At 44.7% G+C, this 20,879-nt stretch overlaps 2 protein-coding genes across 3 annotated transcripts in view; one reads left to right on the top strand and one right to left on the bottom strand.

Moving 5' to 3' along the window:
* Positions 1-20,879, bottom strand: part of IFT140 (intraflagellar transport 140) — a 97,518-nt gene that overhangs the window by 53,028 nt on the left and 23,611 nt on the right. The window contains exons 11-18 of the mRNA XM_053276148.1: positions 19,769-19,841; positions 18,683-18,774; positions 16,929-17,056; positions 14,685-14,802; positions 14,206-14,339; positions 12,430-12,580; positions 9,822-9,953; positions 5,936-6,132 (exon numbers count right to left, since the gene is read on the bottom strand). Of these exons, the coding sequence (XP_053132123.1) occupies positions 5,936-6,132; positions 9,822-9,953; positions 12,430-12,580; positions 14,206-14,339; positions 14,685-14,802; positions 16,929-17,056; positions 18,683-18,774; positions 19,769-19,841 (1,025 nt within the window). The remainder of the gene's footprint in view (positions 1-5,935; positions 6,133-9,821; positions 9,954-12,429; positions 12,581-14,205; positions 14,340-14,684; positions 14,803-16,928; positions 17,057-18,682; positions 18,775-19,768; positions 19,842-20,879) is intronic.
* TMEM204 (transmembrane protein 204) overlaps positions 1-20,879 on the top strand; it is a 57,234-nt gene that overhangs the window by 27,640 nt on the left and 8,715 nt on the right. The window contains exon 3 of one of the 2 annotated variants that reach the window (XM_053276152.1): positions 721-4,600. The exons of the other annotated variant lie outside the window; for it this stretch is intronic. Coding sequence (XP_053132127.1) covers positions 721-965 — 245 coding nt within the window. The 3' untranslated portion in view covers positions 966-4,600. Of the gene's footprint in view, positions 1-720; positions 4,601-20,879 lie in introns of those variants that run through there. 2 annotated transcript variants of the gene reach the window in all.

The following is a 20,879-nucleotide window of genomic DNA, read 5'->3' as shown; positions in this document are numbered from 1 at the left end:
GGTGTGAATGGTTAAAGCGATTTTAACCATGGCAATTCAAGACCCTTAGGAGAGAGATTATTTGAGACAGCCATTGCTACCACGCCACTAGTTTGGGGGGGGGTTTTAAGAGGAAAAAAATAGATAATGCCCGCACGTGTCGAAGTTAGCATCATCTTAGAAGAAGAGGCATTCCCTGTTCTCTCATAGATAGGAATCGCACTGGCATGGGTCAAAATTACACACAGCTCAAGTGGTGCCACTCGAACAGCCTACTCAGTGGAAATGCCCCAGGGCTCTGGAACGCGCTCCCAAAGAAATTAGAACCTCCCCATCTCTGGCTGTTTTTAAATTGACACTTGAAAACACACCTATTTTATCAGGCTTTTATAGTTTATAGTGTTTTAAAGTTTTATTGATGGTTATTTTCATTTGTTTTATATTATTTATCTATCATATATACTGGTATATAAATATACCAAATATACTGGTATATTTGCAGTTTTATTATATTTTCTGTCCATGTGGGATGAAATCTTATATTTACTTGTAGTTACTCATAGTCCATTACATGTAGGGTGTGTTATCTTGCTAGTCTTTGACCATAATAGAATTATATCTGTCTATCGACTAGACAAGAAGGAAGAGAATTTTGTTTAAAATGATCTTACAGAATTAAAGATTCTAGATCCTGCAGGAACATGACCCATCGGGATCCCCCCCCCCCAATTTCTCTTTCAGGTTTCGTTCTGGTCATTGGGCTGGTGACCTTCTATCGCATCGGACCCTACACCAGTCTGTCCTGGTCCTGCTACCTGAACATTGGGGCTTGCCTCCTGGCCACACTGGCCGCTGCCATCCTCATATGGAACATCCTTCACCGGCGGGAGGACTGCATGGCACCCAGGGTCATCGTGATCAGCCGTACCCTGACTGCTCGCTTCCGACGTGGCCTGGAGAATGACTATGTTGAATCGCCGTGTTGAGAGCATGTGGCCGTGACAGGGGAGATGCTCCCGAGAAGAAGACTTACAAAGGGATAGCTTTTTAAAAAAACATATCATGTAATTTAAGCATTGAAGAAAACCACAAAGATCACTTTCCAACTAAAGAAGCCCGATATTATTACTTGGAGGGGCTACATTTATATACATGTTTACACTATACACCACCCCTCTCCTCTGATGTACAGTGTAAAGCTATTAAGAGTACAATCGTCCTAGTGGAACTTCTGGAAAAGGACACGGACATTCTTGGGACTTTGGCAGATTCATCGCAAAATAGGTTTCTGTGGGGTAGAGAAACACGGAAAAGGCAATACAATATCCTGAGCTCAAACCTTGATTTGGAGAAAGTGATCCTGCACTCTAACACTAGAAGACTAAGTTCAAGGGCTGAGCTATGGACATTCTCCTTCTTTGGAACCAACAGATGCCTTTTTTTGGACACAGATGGACACTATTTGCATCCACTATAGAAATGCTTTTGTAATATTAACTTGGTAACAAAGACAGACATCCAGACTTTTAAGTGCATCTAATTCGGCTGCAACAATGATTTCTCTACTCAAGTTTGGCAAATGCTACAAGCCCAGAAACTTATTGGCATCTTTCTGCTACTTGTAAAAGATAGAAGGGCGGTTAAAAAAGCAAAGACTTCTAGGTTGTCTGCTTCAAAGTTAATGTTTCAGAAAGCTAGGCATGCCACTACATGGAATTGGCAGAGAAGTACATACTAAAAGCCACCACCCAGTGCTTTGTAGTGTGCTCCAGTGATATAGTTCTGTTAATCATCACAGCAGGAAGGTTTTAGTATCTCTTCCTGTCACCCCTAAACAATTACAGGAGAACCTCCGTATTCACACGTTTTTGTGTATCTGCGGTTGGGTGATTGACACCCAACCTCAGCATATGCAGGGGGGGTGGGGGGGTGGGACCGCTCCACAGGAGGTTAATTCTGCATATCCACGGGTTGCAGCCAGCTGGAAATGACCATGGGAGTCATTTCTGGCCGCCATTTTGTGAACAGAGCCATTTTGTGGCTCATTTACTCTAAAAGCCCTGTGAAAAATTGAAGGGGAAAGCTGAAAAATTGACTATTTCTGAATTCTGGGAGGCATTGCTGGATCGTTGGAGGCCTGCAGAGCATGGTAGGGTATGTTGCCCTTTTAAACCTCCCTCCCCCCCCCCTTTTTTTTTTTGGTTGGGTTTTTGTCAGTTTCTGGCCGTCTGGGAATTTAACCCCCGTGATCCCATTGCCCCAATGACCCAGTATTTGCGGTTTCTGTATCCACAGTAATTGTGGAGAATGGAACCCCCATGAATACAGAGGTTCTCCTGCGATGAATTAAAAATGGATGACTCTGCACAAACTTAAAGACTGGTTCTCAGAACCAGCAAAAGGGTAGGACAAACATCCTACCCGGCTTTGGGAACTGTGCACCCCGTTTTGTGATCATGTGCAAATACAAAAACAAAGTAGGAGGCGCAGGAAAGCACCATCTGCGAGGCTCACACTGGATAGGAGAGTTCCATCCTGCCTAACAGCTGTACCCAGCTGTTTAATGAGGTAGGAGGAAAAGCCCTCCTACCCAACAACAGGCTAGCAGGCAATCATTTCCTCCTACCTTCTTCTTTTTCTTGTTAAGCACACAATCACAAAACGGGAACATGCACAGCTCCCAAAGCTGGGTGGAACGTAACAGTCATGAGAGCAGGCCTGTAGTGTCTTAACTGCATCCTTGTTGCTGGACATTTTCCTATTTGGCACCATACTGCTAGATCCATTTCTGGGTCTGGGCATTTCAGATGGCTGACTAAAAATCTCCAGTAAAATATCAAAGATTTTGGAAAGAAGGGAGGAGAACGTTGCCCATCAAGTTCTCTGGACAGAAAGGTTATTCCTAATTAACCCGATAGGAGTGAAATGAAGTTTTCATGCAGCAGCCGGATTCTAATCTGTTAAGTGTACCCTTGAAATGTTCATTGCCAAATGGACAGGATCAAGACCTACTTTTCTGTTTGGTAGACGAAAGAAAACTAGGAGAAGCAGGAAATGACATCAGTGTCGTGTCAACAGGTAGGTGCTAATCAAAAGGCGACACACTATTGGTGGGCCCTCTTAGCAAACCATTTGGGAACCGCTGGAGATGTTACCTTAGGAAGAGCAAATGGAAGAGAAGGAGGACTGGGTGATGGAGTTGTGAACTTGTACATGTACTGTCTCTTTCTCCGAGACTTTTATAATATATCCACTTGATACCTATGCTTTCACTTGCGTCTTTCACCTCCTTTTTTCTCCACTTTGTTTTCTTTCTAAAGGAAACCATCAAGCTGGCTCTTGAGTTTCACTTTAACATAACTTGAGTGCCACATTTCTTTTAAAATGCAGCCAAATATAAGCTATGTGCAAACATTGCAGCACCAATTTGGATAACCAATCATGCACATACACACACCCCAAGACATTATATTTTGTAAAACAAATCTAACTTTATTTCGATAGCAGATCAAATACATAAATTAAGATTTGTAATACATGTTTTCAGGATAGAATCCTGACATCAGCTTTTATTATTATTTTTTAAATAGGACAGCATCCAGACTAGATCTGATCAGATTTTACTGTTATATGGCCATTGACCCAGGGGCGTAGTGAGTTTTGGCAATGGCCCCGGGACAGCTCTTTTTAATCTACTGGCATGGGGATGGAGAGGGTGTTATGGAGGAAAGAGGAGAGAGATGGAAGTGGGCACAGAGAAGGAGCTATGGCAATGGGGGAAATGCCCCCCCCCCCCGCAAAAAACACACACGATCAATGCCAAAGCTAGCTTCACCACAAATGCCAGTGGGCAAGTGGGTGGGTGCCGTGACCTATTGCGGGCACTAAGCCCAAACCCTCTACAGCTTGGAACCAGCCCTGGAATAAGTGTAGCATATCCACTAACTAGAAGCCACCTAATGGCGCGACTAGCAAGCCAGAGGTTGCCGGTTCGAATCCCCGCTGGTATGTTTCCCAGACTATGGGCAACACCTATATTGGGCAGCAGTGATATAGGAAGATGCTGAAAGGCATCATCTCATACTGTGTGGGAGGAGGCAATGGTAACCCCCTCCTGTATTCTACCAAAGACAACCACAGGGCTCTGTGGCTGCCAGGAGTCGTGATGGCACAACTTTACCTTTATCCACCAACCATCACCAACACCTTGAAAGTGACATACAAAGTATTCTAAACATCACCACGTAGGGCCACAACACTGACTCGTATTTGCAGCTACCTGCTGAATCAAGTCACTGATTTCTGCTCTCACGTTCACATTCAATCCACCACAACCTCCAGCGCTCCTTAAAAGTGACTTGTAAGGTCATCTTGCTAGGACTCCCCACCAATTGTAAGGCCAAAAACTGGGCTGTGTTTTCTTGTGCCCAACGTGCTTTCTGAAAAAGCTCTGCAGTTGCTGGGAATTAGGTCTGCTTTAATTATCTGCCTTTTTTTAAAAAACAAAAGATAAAAATATTGGAATATTTAAGACATGTTATTTCTGTTAATATTGCAATAACCATATTATAATAATGTGAAATTAAAACAAATGTTGGCTCTGTGGCCAGTTCCACTGTAATATTTGCTATGACTGTGCTTGTTTTAGAGGTACAACTCTAAGTAGAATTCGAGAATGTTCAGTCACCTTTGAGAAACGCAAATGAGAAGAAGGCCAAGAGGTAAGAAAGAGGTTGTATAGTGTCCTGTTGAAGCAGACAAGTCATCCAATGAGGTATTTTGGGTGTCTAAGAACTTGAAAGCTTGGACTTATTTGCTTCCTTTCTTCTTCCTTTGAACAGTAGACTCCCATGGCATATCGCAAATGTCTTTTGAAACTAGGGGGTAGTTTCAAAAGCAATTTGCCATGGAAAACAAGAACACACAAAATCAGAATTCCAACAAACATAAAAACTATTTTGGCAGATTAGGTCCAAGGCCTATCTAGTCCAGCATCCTGTTCTCCATAGTGGCCCACCAGAGGCCTCTGAGAAGCCCACAAACAAGAGAAGAAGGCATGCCCAACTCTCCTGCTAGTGCTCCCCTGCAACTGGTATTCAGAGGCATCCTGCCTGTGAGTCTGGAGGTAGCCTATAGCCATCAAGACCAGCAGTCATCGATAGACCTGTCCTCCATGAGTTTTTCTACTCCCTCTTTAAAACCACCTAAGATGGTGGCCATCACCACATCCTGTGGTAGAGAACAGACACAGGGAACTAGTTATCTGGATCTAAGCCGGCATTGGTATACATAGGAGTCTCATCGAAAGAAGCATTTAGCAACACTATTATCAAGCAAGGTCATTTGCCCTCAGCTGAAGGCATTATTGGAAGATCCACCTTCTCACATACTTTCATACATCCTAACATTTGTTTTCAGTAGATAACATGAGACAGCAGGAGCAACTAAAAGCCCTTCTGAGAGAAAAGTTAATTCGATAGGCTTACAGGTGGGTAGAATGCAGGTCCGAACCACATTTGTGCTGCTTGTGTGTGGAAATCTTTTAAATGAAGTTTACAAGACAGAAACTCCTTGTCTCGCAAGGGCGGGGAAGAAAGTGAAAATTATACATTCAGTCAGGCAGATGAGCAGGATTTTAAAAAATGTCTCATTCTTGCATATATCAACCTACTAAGACCAAATTAAGTCTTTTTCTATGAAGACCAACATCCCAAGTTGTACAAAATATATCAAACACCAAAGCCTTCTCATGCCCATGCGTATCAGAATCAGCGCACAAACAACACTGGCAGTTTGGCTCTCTAAAAATATGCCCACTGGATATTTTTATCCAGTTCAGTTAAAAAAAGGCAAAACACCATCAGCCCTCATGGCTGTAGAAATGATTAGAAAAATATTCTACGTATTAATAAGATAAAGTTAAGATTAAAGATGCTACAATCAAATCTGGTCCTACCTTTTGATGAGCTTAATGGACTTGAAGGCCTCATCCATATCCCCAATGGTGAGATAGAAACTGAAGTTGAGCATCGCGTCCCGTGTGGCTTTATCACATTCTTCCAGCCCGATGAAATCTCGCATCGGCATCCTGGCTATCATCTGATAGAGCGGTACGAGACCAGGCTCTGCCTCCTCTTTTCTCTCTGCTTCGGGCTGAAAGGAAGCCACCAGTCACATGACTAACAATATCAAAAGATTCTTCTGCGAGAACAAGTCCCTGAATAAATGCTAAGCATGTGAAAGCACCCAGACTGCTCTTAGGATTTCAGAAACAGTCTTGTGTGTTGTTTCCATGCAGGGCTTCCTTCCCAACCTGTGCTCCTCCAGATGTTGTTGAACTTCAACTCCCATCATCCCCAGCCACAATAAATTGTAGATGGGGATGATGGGAGTTGTAGTTTAGCAACGCCTGAAGTACCACAGGTTGGGATGGGAATCCCTACTTTAATTATTTAAATTAGCCCATCTTGAAAGGAGTGTCACGTCAGAGTGATGAACCAATTCAGTATCTCGTCAGATATCCAAAACACAGAGTAGTAAACTTGTAAACTCAAAAGAAAGGAAAGACTGTTCCATCGAGTCGGTGTCGACTCCTGGAGACCACAGAGATGTGGTTTTCTTGGTAGAATACAGGAGTGGTTTGACATTGCCTTCCTCCCACGCAGTATGAGATGATGCCTTTGCTGTTGTCACTGAAGTGAACATCCGCCTCCAGCAACTTCCCATATCGCGGCTGCCTGATACAAGCGACTACAAATATATATTTACTAGGCACAGTCTGGGAAGTACACTGGCGGGGATTTGAACCGGTGGGGATTTGAACAAACAGCCCCTGGCTCCCTGAGCAAGCTGCTTCCCTGCTGTGCCCCCGCAGCTAAACGCAACCTTTACTCATTTCTGAACTCTCCACTCTTTGGGCTTAATATGAAAAGGTGACTGTATTCTGGCCTAAGGCACAAAGATGCTTAAGCTAAAGGAGATCATATGAAAGTCACTCTATGTTCTCTGAAGGAAAGGTAGGATAAAGTGAAATTAACGTACAGTCAAAACGTCTTCTTCCGTTTTCCATCACTATAAATATGGAGAAGCTACTAACGGCACTCAGATGTGTGAAAAGGAAAGCTTGGGAAAACATCAAGACTAAAGGGGAAATTTAGTTAAAAACTGTTCTGTGGAGGTTATTATTATTATTTTTTACATTTCTACAGTATCCCACTCTTCCTTCAAGGAGCCTGGAATATACAAGGTTATGTTTCACACACTGTAACCCTGTGAAGTCGGTTATGAGGAGACTGACAAGTGACTGATCCAGAGTCACCCAGTGAGTTTCTTGGTTGAACGGGATTCGAACTCGGGTCTCTGTGGTCCTAGTCCAACACTCTAACCACTATTCCATGCTCATATTACAACACCCCCCACCACATGGAAAACCTTTGGCAATACTTCTGGGTGGCCACAACTGTAATGCATGAAAGCTGGCCAACCCATGGATTGCCTTAATCACCTGAAGATGCTCCATGCAAATTCCTGGCAGCAGCAGGTACTAATGAGGAGAGACTCCCCTGGGACCCAACCTTGATGACTAGACAGTGCATGCTGGCAATCGAGATATTCTCAGGGAAGAAAGTGTATATTCTCAGGGAAGAAAGTGTACTGAAACAACCAGTTGTTATGAATTCCATCCAAATGCTTTCATACCTTCCATATTTCCCAGAAATCTGAAATGAGTCTAGATACAATCAGTGCATTTGTGTAAGGGGCTCCAAGGGCCACAAAACCAAGCTTGAAGAACAGCTCACCAATATAAAACTGAGTTTTCTAAGCCTCCGTATCATCTTGCATTTAGACTTTACGTGGCTAAGACAAAGCAACCCACAGGAACATAGGAAGCTGCCTTATACCAAGTTAGACCATTGGCCCATCGAGTTCGGTATTGTCTACTCTGACCAGCAATGGCTCTCTAAAGTTTCAGGCAGGAGTCTCTCCCAACCCTGACTGGAGATTCTGCCAGGGATTGAACCTGGGACCTTCTGCATGCCAAGCAGATGCTCGAACACTGAGCTACAGCCCCATCAAGTGAAAGCATGAGATGTCATCTACGGATACTTACATAAGGTTTATAGACAGATCCATTCCAAAACAACAACTAGTGGCAGCAAAAGGGAGGAAAAAGAAAACAGAATGACAGAAGCAGCAAATTAAAAGGGGGGGGGGAGCATGAATAGCAACAGCAGTAAAGCAGAAATAGTGACAGAAGATGCAATCAAATTCATCCGCTGCCTTGTAATTACACAAACAACTGTATACCCATTTCTTCCCTAGTTTAAGTTGGTCTTCTCAACCCAGAAAAAGTGCACAAGGCCCATGTCTTCATGGAGAATTTGGGTTAACTCTTTCAGCACCTCCCAGTCCCCAAGGACCAACACTCTGCTCTCTTGATCCCCTTCTTGTAGGCAATGCAGATCCAACATGGGCAGTGTTATCTATACCACCCTCATGAACACAGGCATGGGAGAATGCCACACTGCATGATCTCCACTGTGGCATGGAGCTTCTCCAAAACCAGTCTAGTGCTTAGGTGCCAAACTAAGAGGATGCGAGTATGTTGACGGAGTGGAAACAGTCTATGGCAGAAGGAGCAGGATGCCTGGCTGCCTGGCTGTTTTCCCCACTAAGGACTGCAATACCTCCAGGGTATCAACCCATCACCTTTGAAGAGCCCCAGAATGACAGACCAGTGCATTTTACATCACCAAGTTGACATAAGAACAGCCTGTCAGGCCCAAGGCCTATCTATCTAGTCTAGCATTCTGTTTCCCACAGTGGCCCACCAGATGCTTCGGGGAAGCTCCCAAGCAAGTGATAAAGCCATGCCTGCTCTTTTTCTGCTGCCCTGCCCTGCAACTGGTTTTCAGAGGCATCCTGCCTCTGAGCCTGGAAGTCACAAGACTACAACAACAACAACAGATATTTCCAAAACAAAAGTTTCCAAAGTGAAATAATAGAAAACAAAGAGAAATAATAAATAAGCTGGATGGATCTAGTCGCCATTGACAGATGTGTCCTCTATGAATTTGTCTATGCCCTGCTTAAAGTAATCCAAGGTGGTGGTCATCGCCACATCCCGTCAGAGTACTCTCCAACTTGAACCCCCAGACATTGTTGGCTTACCACTCCCGTCATCCCCAGCTCTCCCCAGAAGGGGCTGTTGATGGTGTTGTCCAATGGCCTCAGAAGCAACTCAAGTTGGAGGACACCTGACATAACCAGTATTCCTGTTTTAACATTGCTAATGTTGCTGCTGGATGGAGGCACCGAGCAGTTCATGGCCTACACACAACCCACTACTCAAGCCTCAGTTTTGCTTTGCTTAACCTGATCCAGTGTAGGGATGTGCACGAAATGTAATTCAGATGCCAAACCGCAGCACATCCCGGACGGATTACACTTCCTCTTTAACATGGAGAGCAGGTCCATATCTGCTCATGCCATCACTTCCTTAATCACGGTGCGTGCACATGCACACACACGCGGCTATCATCATGTGCCAGTGGCACTCTCCTCCAGCTGTCCCCATTCTATGCTGGCACGCATGGAGGCCATGTGCGTGCTAGCGTCACACAGGGACAGCTGGGGGAGAGCGCCACCTGCGCGCAATGATAGCTGGTGGGGAGGGCCACAATTAAGGAAGTGTATGGACCTGCTGTCCTCCATGTTAAAGGGATGTGCTGTGATTTGGTGTCCGAATCGCATTTCGTGCACATCCCTAATCGACTGTATGCAGAATATTCCCTGTGTGGAGACAAAATTTGAGCATTTCCTCTTTAGTTCTGACTGCTCACCTTTTTGGCAAAGTAATAATGCGGCACCTCCATGCCCAGAAGAGTCTGGTAAGCTGACGGCAATGGAAAGCTGTCCTGGAGCAAGAGGCCATGTTCTTCGGTACTGAAAAACGATACAATCAAAACATCCATCTGGAAGGGGAAATTGAACAATGTTTGGGTTTTATGACACAATATCCTTTTTAAAGGATTTTTTTTTCATGTTCCATTTTTACTTGGCAGAGTCTTCAATGAGAAATCAAACAAAACAGAACATACACCTGTTTCAAATGACTGAGCTACAGGCTTCCTCTCTAAGGTGAGCAGACCAGAACGCACACTGCACTACAGCGTATGTTGTAGCGGCCTTTCAGGAACCAGCCGTCAACAGGGATATCTCTAGGGACATTTGTCTGAGCAATAATTTGGGTACTTGGTGGTTTCTCTGAACTTAACTTAATGCTATTTCTGGATTTCAGCTACCATAATACCAAGTGATATTGTAGATTGTCCTTTCAGCTTACTAAACATTCTGTCTGTTTTGGCCTATAAATGATCGGCCAATAAAAGTCTACTGCAGAGATTACCTACGTACTAGGAGTTCCAAAAATGGGTTTTATTGAACTACAGCTTCTGTGGAAAAAGAAGTAGCACATTCTCCTGCTACACGATCAAACACTCCTTTAACTTCCTTCTCTGCAAGCAGATTTAAGAACCAATTCTGAATAAATTGACAATTCCAAAAGAAAATCGGTGGGATTCTGTCTATATCCAAAGCTAAGCAGAAGCAAAGAACCTTGCCAAGATACGGATCACAAAAGCAAACCAAAAAAATATATGGGTTGTGCTGCTTCTTCACTTTAGGACAGAGATCTTCTTCACTATTTCTTAAGCAGGGGCCACTTTGGCCAAAAAAACAAACAAAAAACCCAACCCCTTCAATGTGGAAGTGACTTCCCACTGTGCTGACCTCTGCACAGAACTGCACTTTTCTTAGTGCTTTTAAGAACTTTTTAAGAGAGATTAAGATATAGTGGTGATGATATATGCATTTTCCCTTACCCCAGACAAGGTATTAAGGCTGCTCTAATGTGTAAGTAAAACAATTAAAAACAAAGATCTTACCAAACGTGAGCACACACATGTATCATTGTTAAATCGTTATTCACAATGCTCTATCTCAAGTGAAATGAAAGAGGCAATGAAATTCATTGGTTTGTAAAAAAAAGTTTTTAAACATTGTTCTGTAGTGTCCTCACCTCCCCGCCCCCTGTTCTTGGATTGGTTATTTAGTTTCAGTTGCTGCATTTAATCTCAAAAGTTTCCAGCTGTTTGAGATAGAGCATTGAGAATGATGTTTTAACACTGAGACACATTTACTCAAGTATGATAAGATCTTTGTTTTTAATTGTTTTACTTACGCATCAAAGAAGTCTTATCTTGCCCTATAAGAGAGAAGAGTCCTCTCTTTGGAGCTCGCTGGGAAGGGCTACACTTCTCAGTAAGGATGTGCACAGGGAGGCGGGGTCCTTTAAAGAGCAGGGAGCGTACCCTTACCTGCCTCGCCACTTCCCCCCACCAGCGCTCTCCTCAAAACGGCTGGTGGGGGGCTGAAGCATACCTCCTTGAAGCCCTGGTCAGCATCGTTCCGGTACGACGCTGACCGAGGCTGCAAGGAGGTACACTTCAGCCTTGCACCAGTGGTTTTGGGGAGAGCACCAGTGTGGGGAAAGCAATTGGGGCAGGTAAGGGCACCCTCCCTGCCCCTTAAAAGACCCCCTCGCCTCTGAACTGGCTCAAATGCTGGACTTCTGAACCGGTTCAGTGCTCCACAAGAGGAGCACCGAACCGGTTTGTGCACATCCCTACTTCCCAGCACTCTGTGCATGCCTTCCAGTATGGTGTAGGGGCTAAAGAGGGCTCAGTTTCCCTTAAAGAAGCACACACCCCAGCACTGGGCAAAGCACAAAGAGAATGGTCACCTCTGCATGGTATAGACCGGTGTAAAGTATTCAGCTTTGGCTGAAGCTTCACACAGGTCCAATAAACAGTTAGTCAGGGAGCTGCAGGTAGGGTTAATGGAGGCTGCCACTGGTCCCTGGGCCTTACAATGAAGAACGTGGCTTAAAGAGCACTAGGCCTTAAATGCATTCCCTTGGAATCTGGAGCCTGAAATTCTTGCGTAGAAACAAAATTCATATTGTCTGCCATCTGTTTGGGCTCACAGGTAGCTGTGGCAATTTAAACGGTGAGAAAAGGCACTTCATACATAATACAGAGGGACTTTCTACTCCTGACAGTCTGAAGATATAATGGGGAAAGGTTCTGACTAACACGCAACATGAGAGATATGAATTCTGGCACTCAAAGCATAATGCTGGCTGAGGTCCACCTCACATTAAGCTTTGAGAGGCATCCAAGGTAACCTGAAGGAAATGTTTTAATTACTTGCTGCTACAAGATTTCTTTACTGAAAGACCCTTTTCATCCACAAGTTTAAAGACCTTTGGTGTGACTCCTCATGAGAGCCAAACTGAAAATCCTAGCTAGGTTTCTGGGCACAGTGTCAGAATCAACAGCCAATCCTTGGAACAGAGACAAGACAGAGGATGAAAAGAGAGAGACGTACCACATTTTCCGTCAGTTGCTGCTTCTTATCAGATGACTGCTGACTTGGGTCAAGAATAGTTTCACATACAAAAAGTCTTGGTTCGCTTTGATCCCAAAAGTGACTAACAGGGATACGGTTACACAGTTCTGGATGTTCAGTGACATTTCTCCTGTTTGAACAGGAGTATACATTCAGGCCACAACACTTTGCAAAACACACATTTATGACTTTAAAGTTCTGAATATGCTGAACCTGGCAACAAAAACCCAACTGGGCACTCCTGCAAGATTACAGCGCACGCACACACACGCTCTAAGGAAGGAGAGCTGGTCTTGTGGTAGCAAGCACGAATTGTCACATGTGCTAAGCAGGGTCTGCCCTGTGCTGGTGGGGAAAAGCAGAAAGAGGGGTAAAGCAGAAGGAGAGGAGAGCTGGTCTTGTGGTAGCAAGCATGACTTGTCCCCATAGCTAAGCAGGGTCTGCCCTGGTTGCATATGAATGGGAGACTTGATGTGTGAGCACTGCAAGAGATTCCCCTCAGGGGATGAAGCCGCTCTGGGAAGAGTAGAAGGTTTCAAGTTCCCTCCCTGGCTTCTCCAAGACAGGGCTGAGAGAGATTCCTGCCTGCAACCTTGGAGAAGCCGCTGCTACTGAGCTAGATAGACCAATGGTCTGACTCAGTATATGGCAGTTTCCTATGTTCCTATGTTCCTAAGTACATCCTCCCCCCCCCTTAAAGTCAACCCCCCACCTTCGAACTGGCAGAACCGCTGGTTGTTCGAACTGGTTCAGAGGCCTATAAAGAGCCTACGAATCGGCTCCGTGCACATCCCTATTAAGTAGTGGCAGAGCGAGGATGTCTGCTCTGCATCGATCGACATCGATGTCTACACCAGGACTGCTCAACTCTGGCCCTCCTGCAGATGTTGGCCTACAACTCCGATAATCCCTGGCTATTGGCCACTGTGGCTGGGGATTATGGGAGTTGCAGTCCAAAAACAGCTAGAGTGGGGGTGCTAAGTTGAGCAGGCCTGCTTTAAATGAAAAGGTAAAAGCCATACAAGGCATTAATTTTCCAGTGGGAGGAAAAGTTAAAAGGAACAAGCCAACAAGAAAAGCAACCTTAAGCATGAATCCCCACAAATTCATGCCAACAAGTTAGCAAATGTAAGGGCCAAGAAGAAACTGATTTCTGCATGTGTATAAAACTAGAAGAGGATTTAAAACTGATACATCCACTATCAAGAATATTCAGAAGACGCTAATGTGCTTTCATTGAATTATGGTTGCTGATGCTTCAGTTTTACAGTGACCCCTGGTGGACTGTTTAAATGTTTATAAATCAACATTTCTGCTGAAAATGGCACTAAAATTGGTGTCAAAGCATATGGAAGATACCAAATATCAACTTAGAAGAACAATAAAGACGCCAACCACTGCAGTACTGATAAAAATAGTCAACAGTTATGCTGGTCAAAGACCGAAACAAAGACTATTCTAAAAATAGTCAATAAAAGTGCCAATAAGCTGTTCAATTAACTGAAGAGCTAGACCAACAACAGCAACAACAAGGCAAGACTTTCAAATATTTACTGCTGCTGTACTCACCCAGTGGAGGGACTGAAGCCATCTCATTTGATTTCACTGGTATACTATGGGCTAGGTTAGACTTATCCTGGCTTTTAAAATATTCTTACTCTCTGCTAAACTATTACATTAAAGACTGTCACTTTTAAACAGGTGCTTTATTTAAAGTTGTGCTTTTCAATTCTTTTGAAAAAGTAGTCGTCTCACCTGTCAGCCTCCTGTCCAGCAAAGGAGAGCACCTCCCTCCCTTCCTTCTGTTGGCCAGACTGGAAATCAAACAGGGTGACCAAGTCCATTTCAGTGTCATAGAAACAGATCTTGGAGTCAAGGCTCCCATCAGCCTACAAGAATGAAAAGAAAAATATCTAACATTGCTACTTTCTGGTTACTGTGGTTCATCAGACTGGGGTTTATCACAAGAGGGGAAGAGATACATTTATATAGTAGTATATTCTTCAGAGGTTCACAAACTTGGATCAGTAACTCCCTAGATCACAGGGGCCTTGAACGACCCTTGTTAAGGAGCCCCCCCCCCCCACACACCCCCCACACACTATGTTACCTGATTTCTCCCCAGCCTCTCAATGCTTCCAGAAATCAAAATTCTAGTCCGGGTGCAGCCTTAGTCTAGTCTTTAGAGCTTTTGATCAGATCTTATGCAAGAGAGAGGTGCAGCTCAGACTCACCTTGTTGATAAGGATGCTAACTTTGTTGCCTCCAGCGTTGCACTTCACAGACGCAATCCCACTACTGCCTGGCACTAGATCAGCCAGGGCCTTTGTGCTGCAGTGCATTTTTGCTTCTCTGTGGGAAGAAGACGCTCTTAGGCAGGCATCGACAAATCCACTTGCCAGCTCGCCAGTGGTGAGTGCCCACTGGCGAGTGGTGAGTAACACACAGTTCTCCTCTCCCAGAGAGCTCGCTTCCACTGCCATTTTCGAGAAGGTAATAAATGGCAGGAATCTTTTCTGAGCAGAAGGAGAGGGCTACCCCTGTTTCTTACCAAAGGACAGAAGACCCACTTCTCTCCTGAGCCCTCTGCCTGTGTGCCACAGAAGGATCTGAGGGGATCGGTGGCAGCCAGAAACAATGGCTGGACAATGAACTTCTGCCCAAATGTGTAGGTCCCTGCTTTTAGGACAGTGATCAACACAACCTGCTTCCCAGAACGAAAGGGGGAAAGTGTGCCTCATAACAAGCAATGCATAATCTAATATATCCCCACACGTTTGGGGTGTGTGTGTGTGTGTGTGTGTGTGTGTGTGCGTGCGTGCGTGCACACATGTATTTGGGGAGGAAAACTGGTCTTATGATAGTGAGCATAAACTCTCCCCTTTGCTAAGCAGGGTCTATGCTGGTTTGCATTTGGGTGGGTGACTACATGTGAGCACTGTCTGCTGAAAAAATACTATTCCCCTTAAGGCAGGGCTGCTCAACTTTGGCCCTTCTGCAGATGTTGGCCTACAACTCCCATAATCCCTGGCTATTGGTCACTGTGGCTGGGGATTGTGGGAGTTGTAGTTGAAAAACAGCTGGGGGGGCCTAAGTTGAGGAGCCTTGCCTTAAGGGATGGGGCCATAGCTCGGTGGTAGAGCATCTGCTTTGCATTTAGAAGGTCCCAAGTTCACCCCCTAGTATCTCCAGGCAGGGCTGGGATAGACGCCTGCCTGACATCTTGGAGAAGCTGATGCCAGCCAGAGCAGACCAGGCCTGCTCAGCTTAGGCCTCCCAGCTGTTTTTGAACTACAGCTCCCATAATCCCCAGCCACAGTGGCCCATAGCCAGGGATTATGGGAGTTGCAGGCCAACATCTGCAGGAGGGCCGAAGCTGAGCAGCCCTGGGATAGACAATCCTGGGCTAGATGGACTGATGGTCTGACTTGGTATAAGGGAGCTTCCTATGTTCCTGTGGGCGTCCTTGTGCCACACACACATGGCATATGCATAATGGCATGGCTGAGGTCAACTGCAGCTTCTCATCAGGTCTGCATATGGCAAAACAGACAGCATATTATTGTGTGCACTGGCACAGGCCCTGTTCCCCTATGGAGTAGCAAGACTCAGGCGGTAAATCATTTTAAGTGAAGCAGCCCACAGGCAGGTAGGAAGAGCTCATTACAAGTTCTGGAATTAGTCAACAATCACACCAGATGGAATTACAAGTTCATTTCTTCCCACGCAAAATTATGTCACCGCAGCTCTGCGCTAGCTAGGGCACCCTTTTCAACTCCTTCAGTTGGTTTATTAAAGACGCTGCAAATCACATTATACAGTGTGTCACGACAACTAGCAAAGTGTCAGGGAGGAGTCTGACTCACAATCGGAATTTCAAATATTTTAAGGAGCTTGCGCCACTAGCAGCATCCTCGAAATGCCTACTTGGTTTCATTTCCAGGCATGGCTGAAGAGTGGTCGAGCCATTTTTATATGCAAACAAAATTATCTGTGGTCATATGCACACTGAGGGCCTCGTGTAATAGCAAGATCATACATATTCCGAGCCACTCCAGCAGAATCTGATGCAGAGGTGTGCTTAGGAAATCCAGGTTTTTTAATTGTATAAATAGCAAGTTTCTAGTCCTCATGACTGCAAAGCTGAGTGAGGAAGTGCATGGGGAAGGTCAGCTGAAGATTTTGAAAGCAAAGAAAGTTGTGAGTAGAATTTCTAATAGTCAGGCTATTGCAGCTGGGGATGCTGGGAATCGTAATCAACAACATCTGGGAATCCCTGTTAGAGGGAACACTGCTCACAGGTTGAGCAAAAGAGGTTTAAACTTACTCTGTACAGTACAGGTAGATACTGTTAGGTATCGTTCCTATGTCAATTGTGCTACTGTATTATGTTCACACACTTCCCGCCCCCCCTTTGCTCGGCCCGTATGGGGTTTTTTTGCCGGTCTTTGACTGTATCAGTAAATGCTAATTTGTACCTGCGAGAAAGATCAAAAATCTTAAAGTGAGCCATGTCGGTTCCCACGGTCAGGAAATGCCCACAGACATCCAGGAGGCAGGGATTCCCTTCCGCTTCGGAGAACACCAGCAGCTGCTTCACTGTGCCCTGGGGGAAGAGCGGCCACGGGGACTTTTAAGAGGTCGGACCACCGACGAGGTTTTCCGCTCATCATTCTGTGACCACAAAGACCACAGTGGCTTCGCGCAAGGTTATTTCAACAAACCACAACCAAGCAGCAAGTGAGCCGCAGCCATACGTTGACAAGCCACATCCAGAGAGGGAGGGGGTGGCCTTCTTTTAGGTATCCTCCTCTATCATCAGTTCTACCAGTCTAATACTTTACCACCGCTTAATAGCTCTAGGAGGAAAGAGCTATTAGTAATGTGATTTTATCTTTGCCCATTCCAAGCCTAAAGTTTTGGGGTCCAAACTTTTAAAATGGGTGCCTAAATCATTGCCAAAACATGGGCAGGGGGGTAGCTAGGGGAGGGAGGGCCTGTGTTCGCCCCTCTCCCCACAGCCCCTTGGAGTGAGGGAGATAATGAAGAAAATAAGGAGGGTGGAGCAGGGGGGCCAGGTTCTTTGAACCCATCTGCTCAGTTATAGCTACACCCCTGTTTATGGGGGCAAGGGTGGGGCCTGATAAGGTATAGTTTTGTCCTGTCCCAGGAACCTAGTACTTCAGGAATTCTCCAAACTGAGACCCAGGATGCTCTTGGACTACAACTCCCATCATCCCTAGCCACAATGACTTGACTGTTCTGGCTGGGGATAATGGGAGTTGCAGTCCAGCAGCATCGAAGGACCCAGGCATGAGAACTCCTGTAGTATTTGATCTCTTCCTTTGCTGCCACAGGATGGCATCACATAGAAGTAGAGATGGAAAGACCAGGGGGAGGGGGAAGTGGGGGGGGGAATAGGAATACAGGAGAACCTTGTTAATCGCAGACCCAACTTCTGTGGTTTCACATATCTACAGCTGGGTAATTGGCACCCGACCTCGGTATACGTGTGTGTGTGTGTGTGGGGGGGGTGGACAGCCAAAAAAGGGTTAGTTTAGTTTTCACATATCCACAGGTTGGCGGTGGGCAGAAATGACCTCTGCGATCATTACCACCCATTTGGTGTAAAGGGGCCATTTTATGGCTCATTTATGTTTTTTTTAAAAAGAAAAAAAACCCATGATCTTTCACTAAAAAAACCCACAAATTGCAGGGTTGGGTGGGGGGGCATTGCTGAATAGCTGGGGACAACCTGAACACAGCAGAGCACTTTACTCCACGGTTTCAGGGCAATTTAACCCGGTTTTGGCACGTTTTAAAACCTCTGGGAACCTTAGCCCCGTGACCCCATAGACACAATTACTCAATAATTGATTAATTATTATTAATAATAATTGAGTAAATAATAATAATAATAATGAATTACTCAGTTTCTTTATCCACAGTAATTACGAAGAACGGAACCCCCATGAATACGGATCTTCCCCTTTACACACAGCCCTCCCCCTCCCCCATCTTCCCACCTCAAGGCAGAGTTTTTTCTGCATCTTCACATTTATAACAGGATTAGACTGTCAGATATAATTCTGTAAGAAAATAGTTTACCCAAAGTGATCCAGAATGATTCAGACGGTGCCTTTAACTGGTTCATTATATTGTTAGGACCGCTTCCAAAGTGCTCTTTCGACAGGCACCTGTGGTCACCTTGCATATGGTCAGCCCTACTTACCTGCCAGGTGCGAACTTGAACACGATTCGGCTCAATTGTGTAAATGTTTTCTTCATGCATAGCCAGGACTGGAGAATCACAGGGAAAAGAACCTGGAACCATACAAGCAAACACAATCCCATAATAACAGACACATACAACTATTATTTATTTATTTATTTAAGTACATTTATATACCGCCCCATACAAAAGAGTCCATTTGCCGTTCACAATATAAAGCCATTAAAAGATTAACAGAATTAAAACAATTTAAAATACAAGAAAAACTCTAAAACCGAAGCTATAGAACTATAAACTAAAAGGCTGACTAAACAGGTATGTTTTTAGGTCCTTCTTAAAAACATTCAGAGAAGGGGAAACTCTAATTTCATTAGGAAGCACGTTCCAGAGTCCCAGGCAGCTCTAGAAAATGCCAGGTTTTGAGTCGCCACCAACCAAGCCAGTGGCAACAGCAACCAACCAATGGCAACCCAACTGAGCTGGTGGCAACCACAGTCCCCAGATGATCTTAACAGGCGGTGTGGTTGAACTAAGCATCGATTCGCTTAAGTAGTTCTAAGGAAACATTGATCATTCCCAAATCCAAGTCACATTGAAGAATCAATCATCCATGGTAGCAGCTAGAAAAATACTATCACTTTGCTTCACAGACAGATTCTCTTAAAGTACATGCAATTTGACAGACAGTCCGTTATTAAGTAGGGCAAACAAACTACAGAAAGCCTACACATAACACCTAAATTCTTCCTAAACTGCCATGTTAAACAAACATCCCTGAGTGAGAAGGTGAGCAGGGAGCAAACTGGCTCCTACTGCAGCTGTATTACTTCAATGCTATTTGGATTAATAAAACGTGATATGTTACACAACCAGGTAGCCGTCTACCGAGTCAGACCATTGAGTCCATCTAGTTCAGTACCATCTACTGCACCTGGAAGAAGATCTCTAAGGTTGCAGACAGGAGTCTTTTCCAGTCTTACCTGGAGACACTGGACTGAACCCAGGATCTTCTGCCTGCAAAGGAGATGCTCTACCACTGAGCTACAGCACCATTCCCATAAGGTTATTCAAGTCTATGCGTCTCACCTGAATTGCGCAAACTTGCTCCTGAGAGTTCAAAGACGGCAACTTGCTTTCCATTCCAGAATGCAACAGCATCCTACAATTGCCACAGGATTAGATATTAGGTAAGCATCCAATAATAATGAAGAAGAAGAAGAAGAAGAAGAAGAAGAAGAGCAGCATCTAATTTGCTTTGAGAGTGTATGAAATCCATCCGTTTAGTCATCTAAATCCATCTAGCACTTGCAGGTGTAAGCAGCAGTAATCTAAATACTATCCACTCCTATGCTAGTAGCTATTAATCCATAATTCCGCTGTTTCCAATTCAGTTCCATTCAGATGGAGTTTGTTAGAATGATGCAGCTATTTTCTACTGCAGAAATAACAGTTGGAAAGACTAAAAATGATTACAGACTATAAGATCACAACAAAGAAAGTAGGACTGGAGGGATAGTTCTGCATCTTATTTTTGTGTTAAGAAGGGATATTGCATAAGTACACATGAGGATCCCTGGATCCTAAAACTTGCACTTCCATGAAGACATCTGTGCAGGTTCAAGTCTTTATCCCCTCACCCCAGTGTAAATATTTTGCTCATTCCAGGATCTAGAGCAGGGGTAGGGGATCTTTGTCTCTCCAGCTGTTTATTGTGGCTGGGGATGGTGTTCAGTTCTAGTTCAGGAACAGCTGGAGTACCAAAGATTACCTACCCCTGCTCTAGAGTGAGGAAACAGAAGGGGTGGAAGCAGAAATATAGGTTTGGGTTCTAGGAGGGCCTTGCTCTAGAAATTGACCCTCTGCCCTTGGCCCTGAGTATGCCCTCTGCAATTGACTGATTGATTAAGTGCAGTCAAGTCGGTGTCGACTCTTAGCAACCACATCAAGAGATTCTCTCCAGGATGATCTGTATTCAACTTGGCCTTTAATCCCACTCAGTGGTGCATTCATTGTTGTCGCAATCAAGTCCATCCACTTTGCTGCTGGTCGTCGTCTTCTTCTCTTGCCTTCAACTTTTCCCAGCATTATGGACTTCTCAAGGGAGCTGGGTCTTCGCATAACGTGTCCAAAGTAGGATAGTTTGAGCCTGGGCATTTGTGCCTTGAGTGAAAATCCTGGATTGATTTGTTCTATGATC

This window comes from Hemicordylus capensis, chromosome 13 (genome assembly GCF_027244095.1).
Source record: "Hemicordylus capensis ecotype Gifberg chromosome 13, rHemCap1.1.pri, whole genome shotgun sequence".
NCBI lineage: Eukaryota > Metazoa > Chordata > Lepidosauria > Squamata > Cordylidae > Hemicordylus > Hemicordylus capensis.
This window is presented reverse-complemented; position numbering and strand designations above follow the sequence as displayed.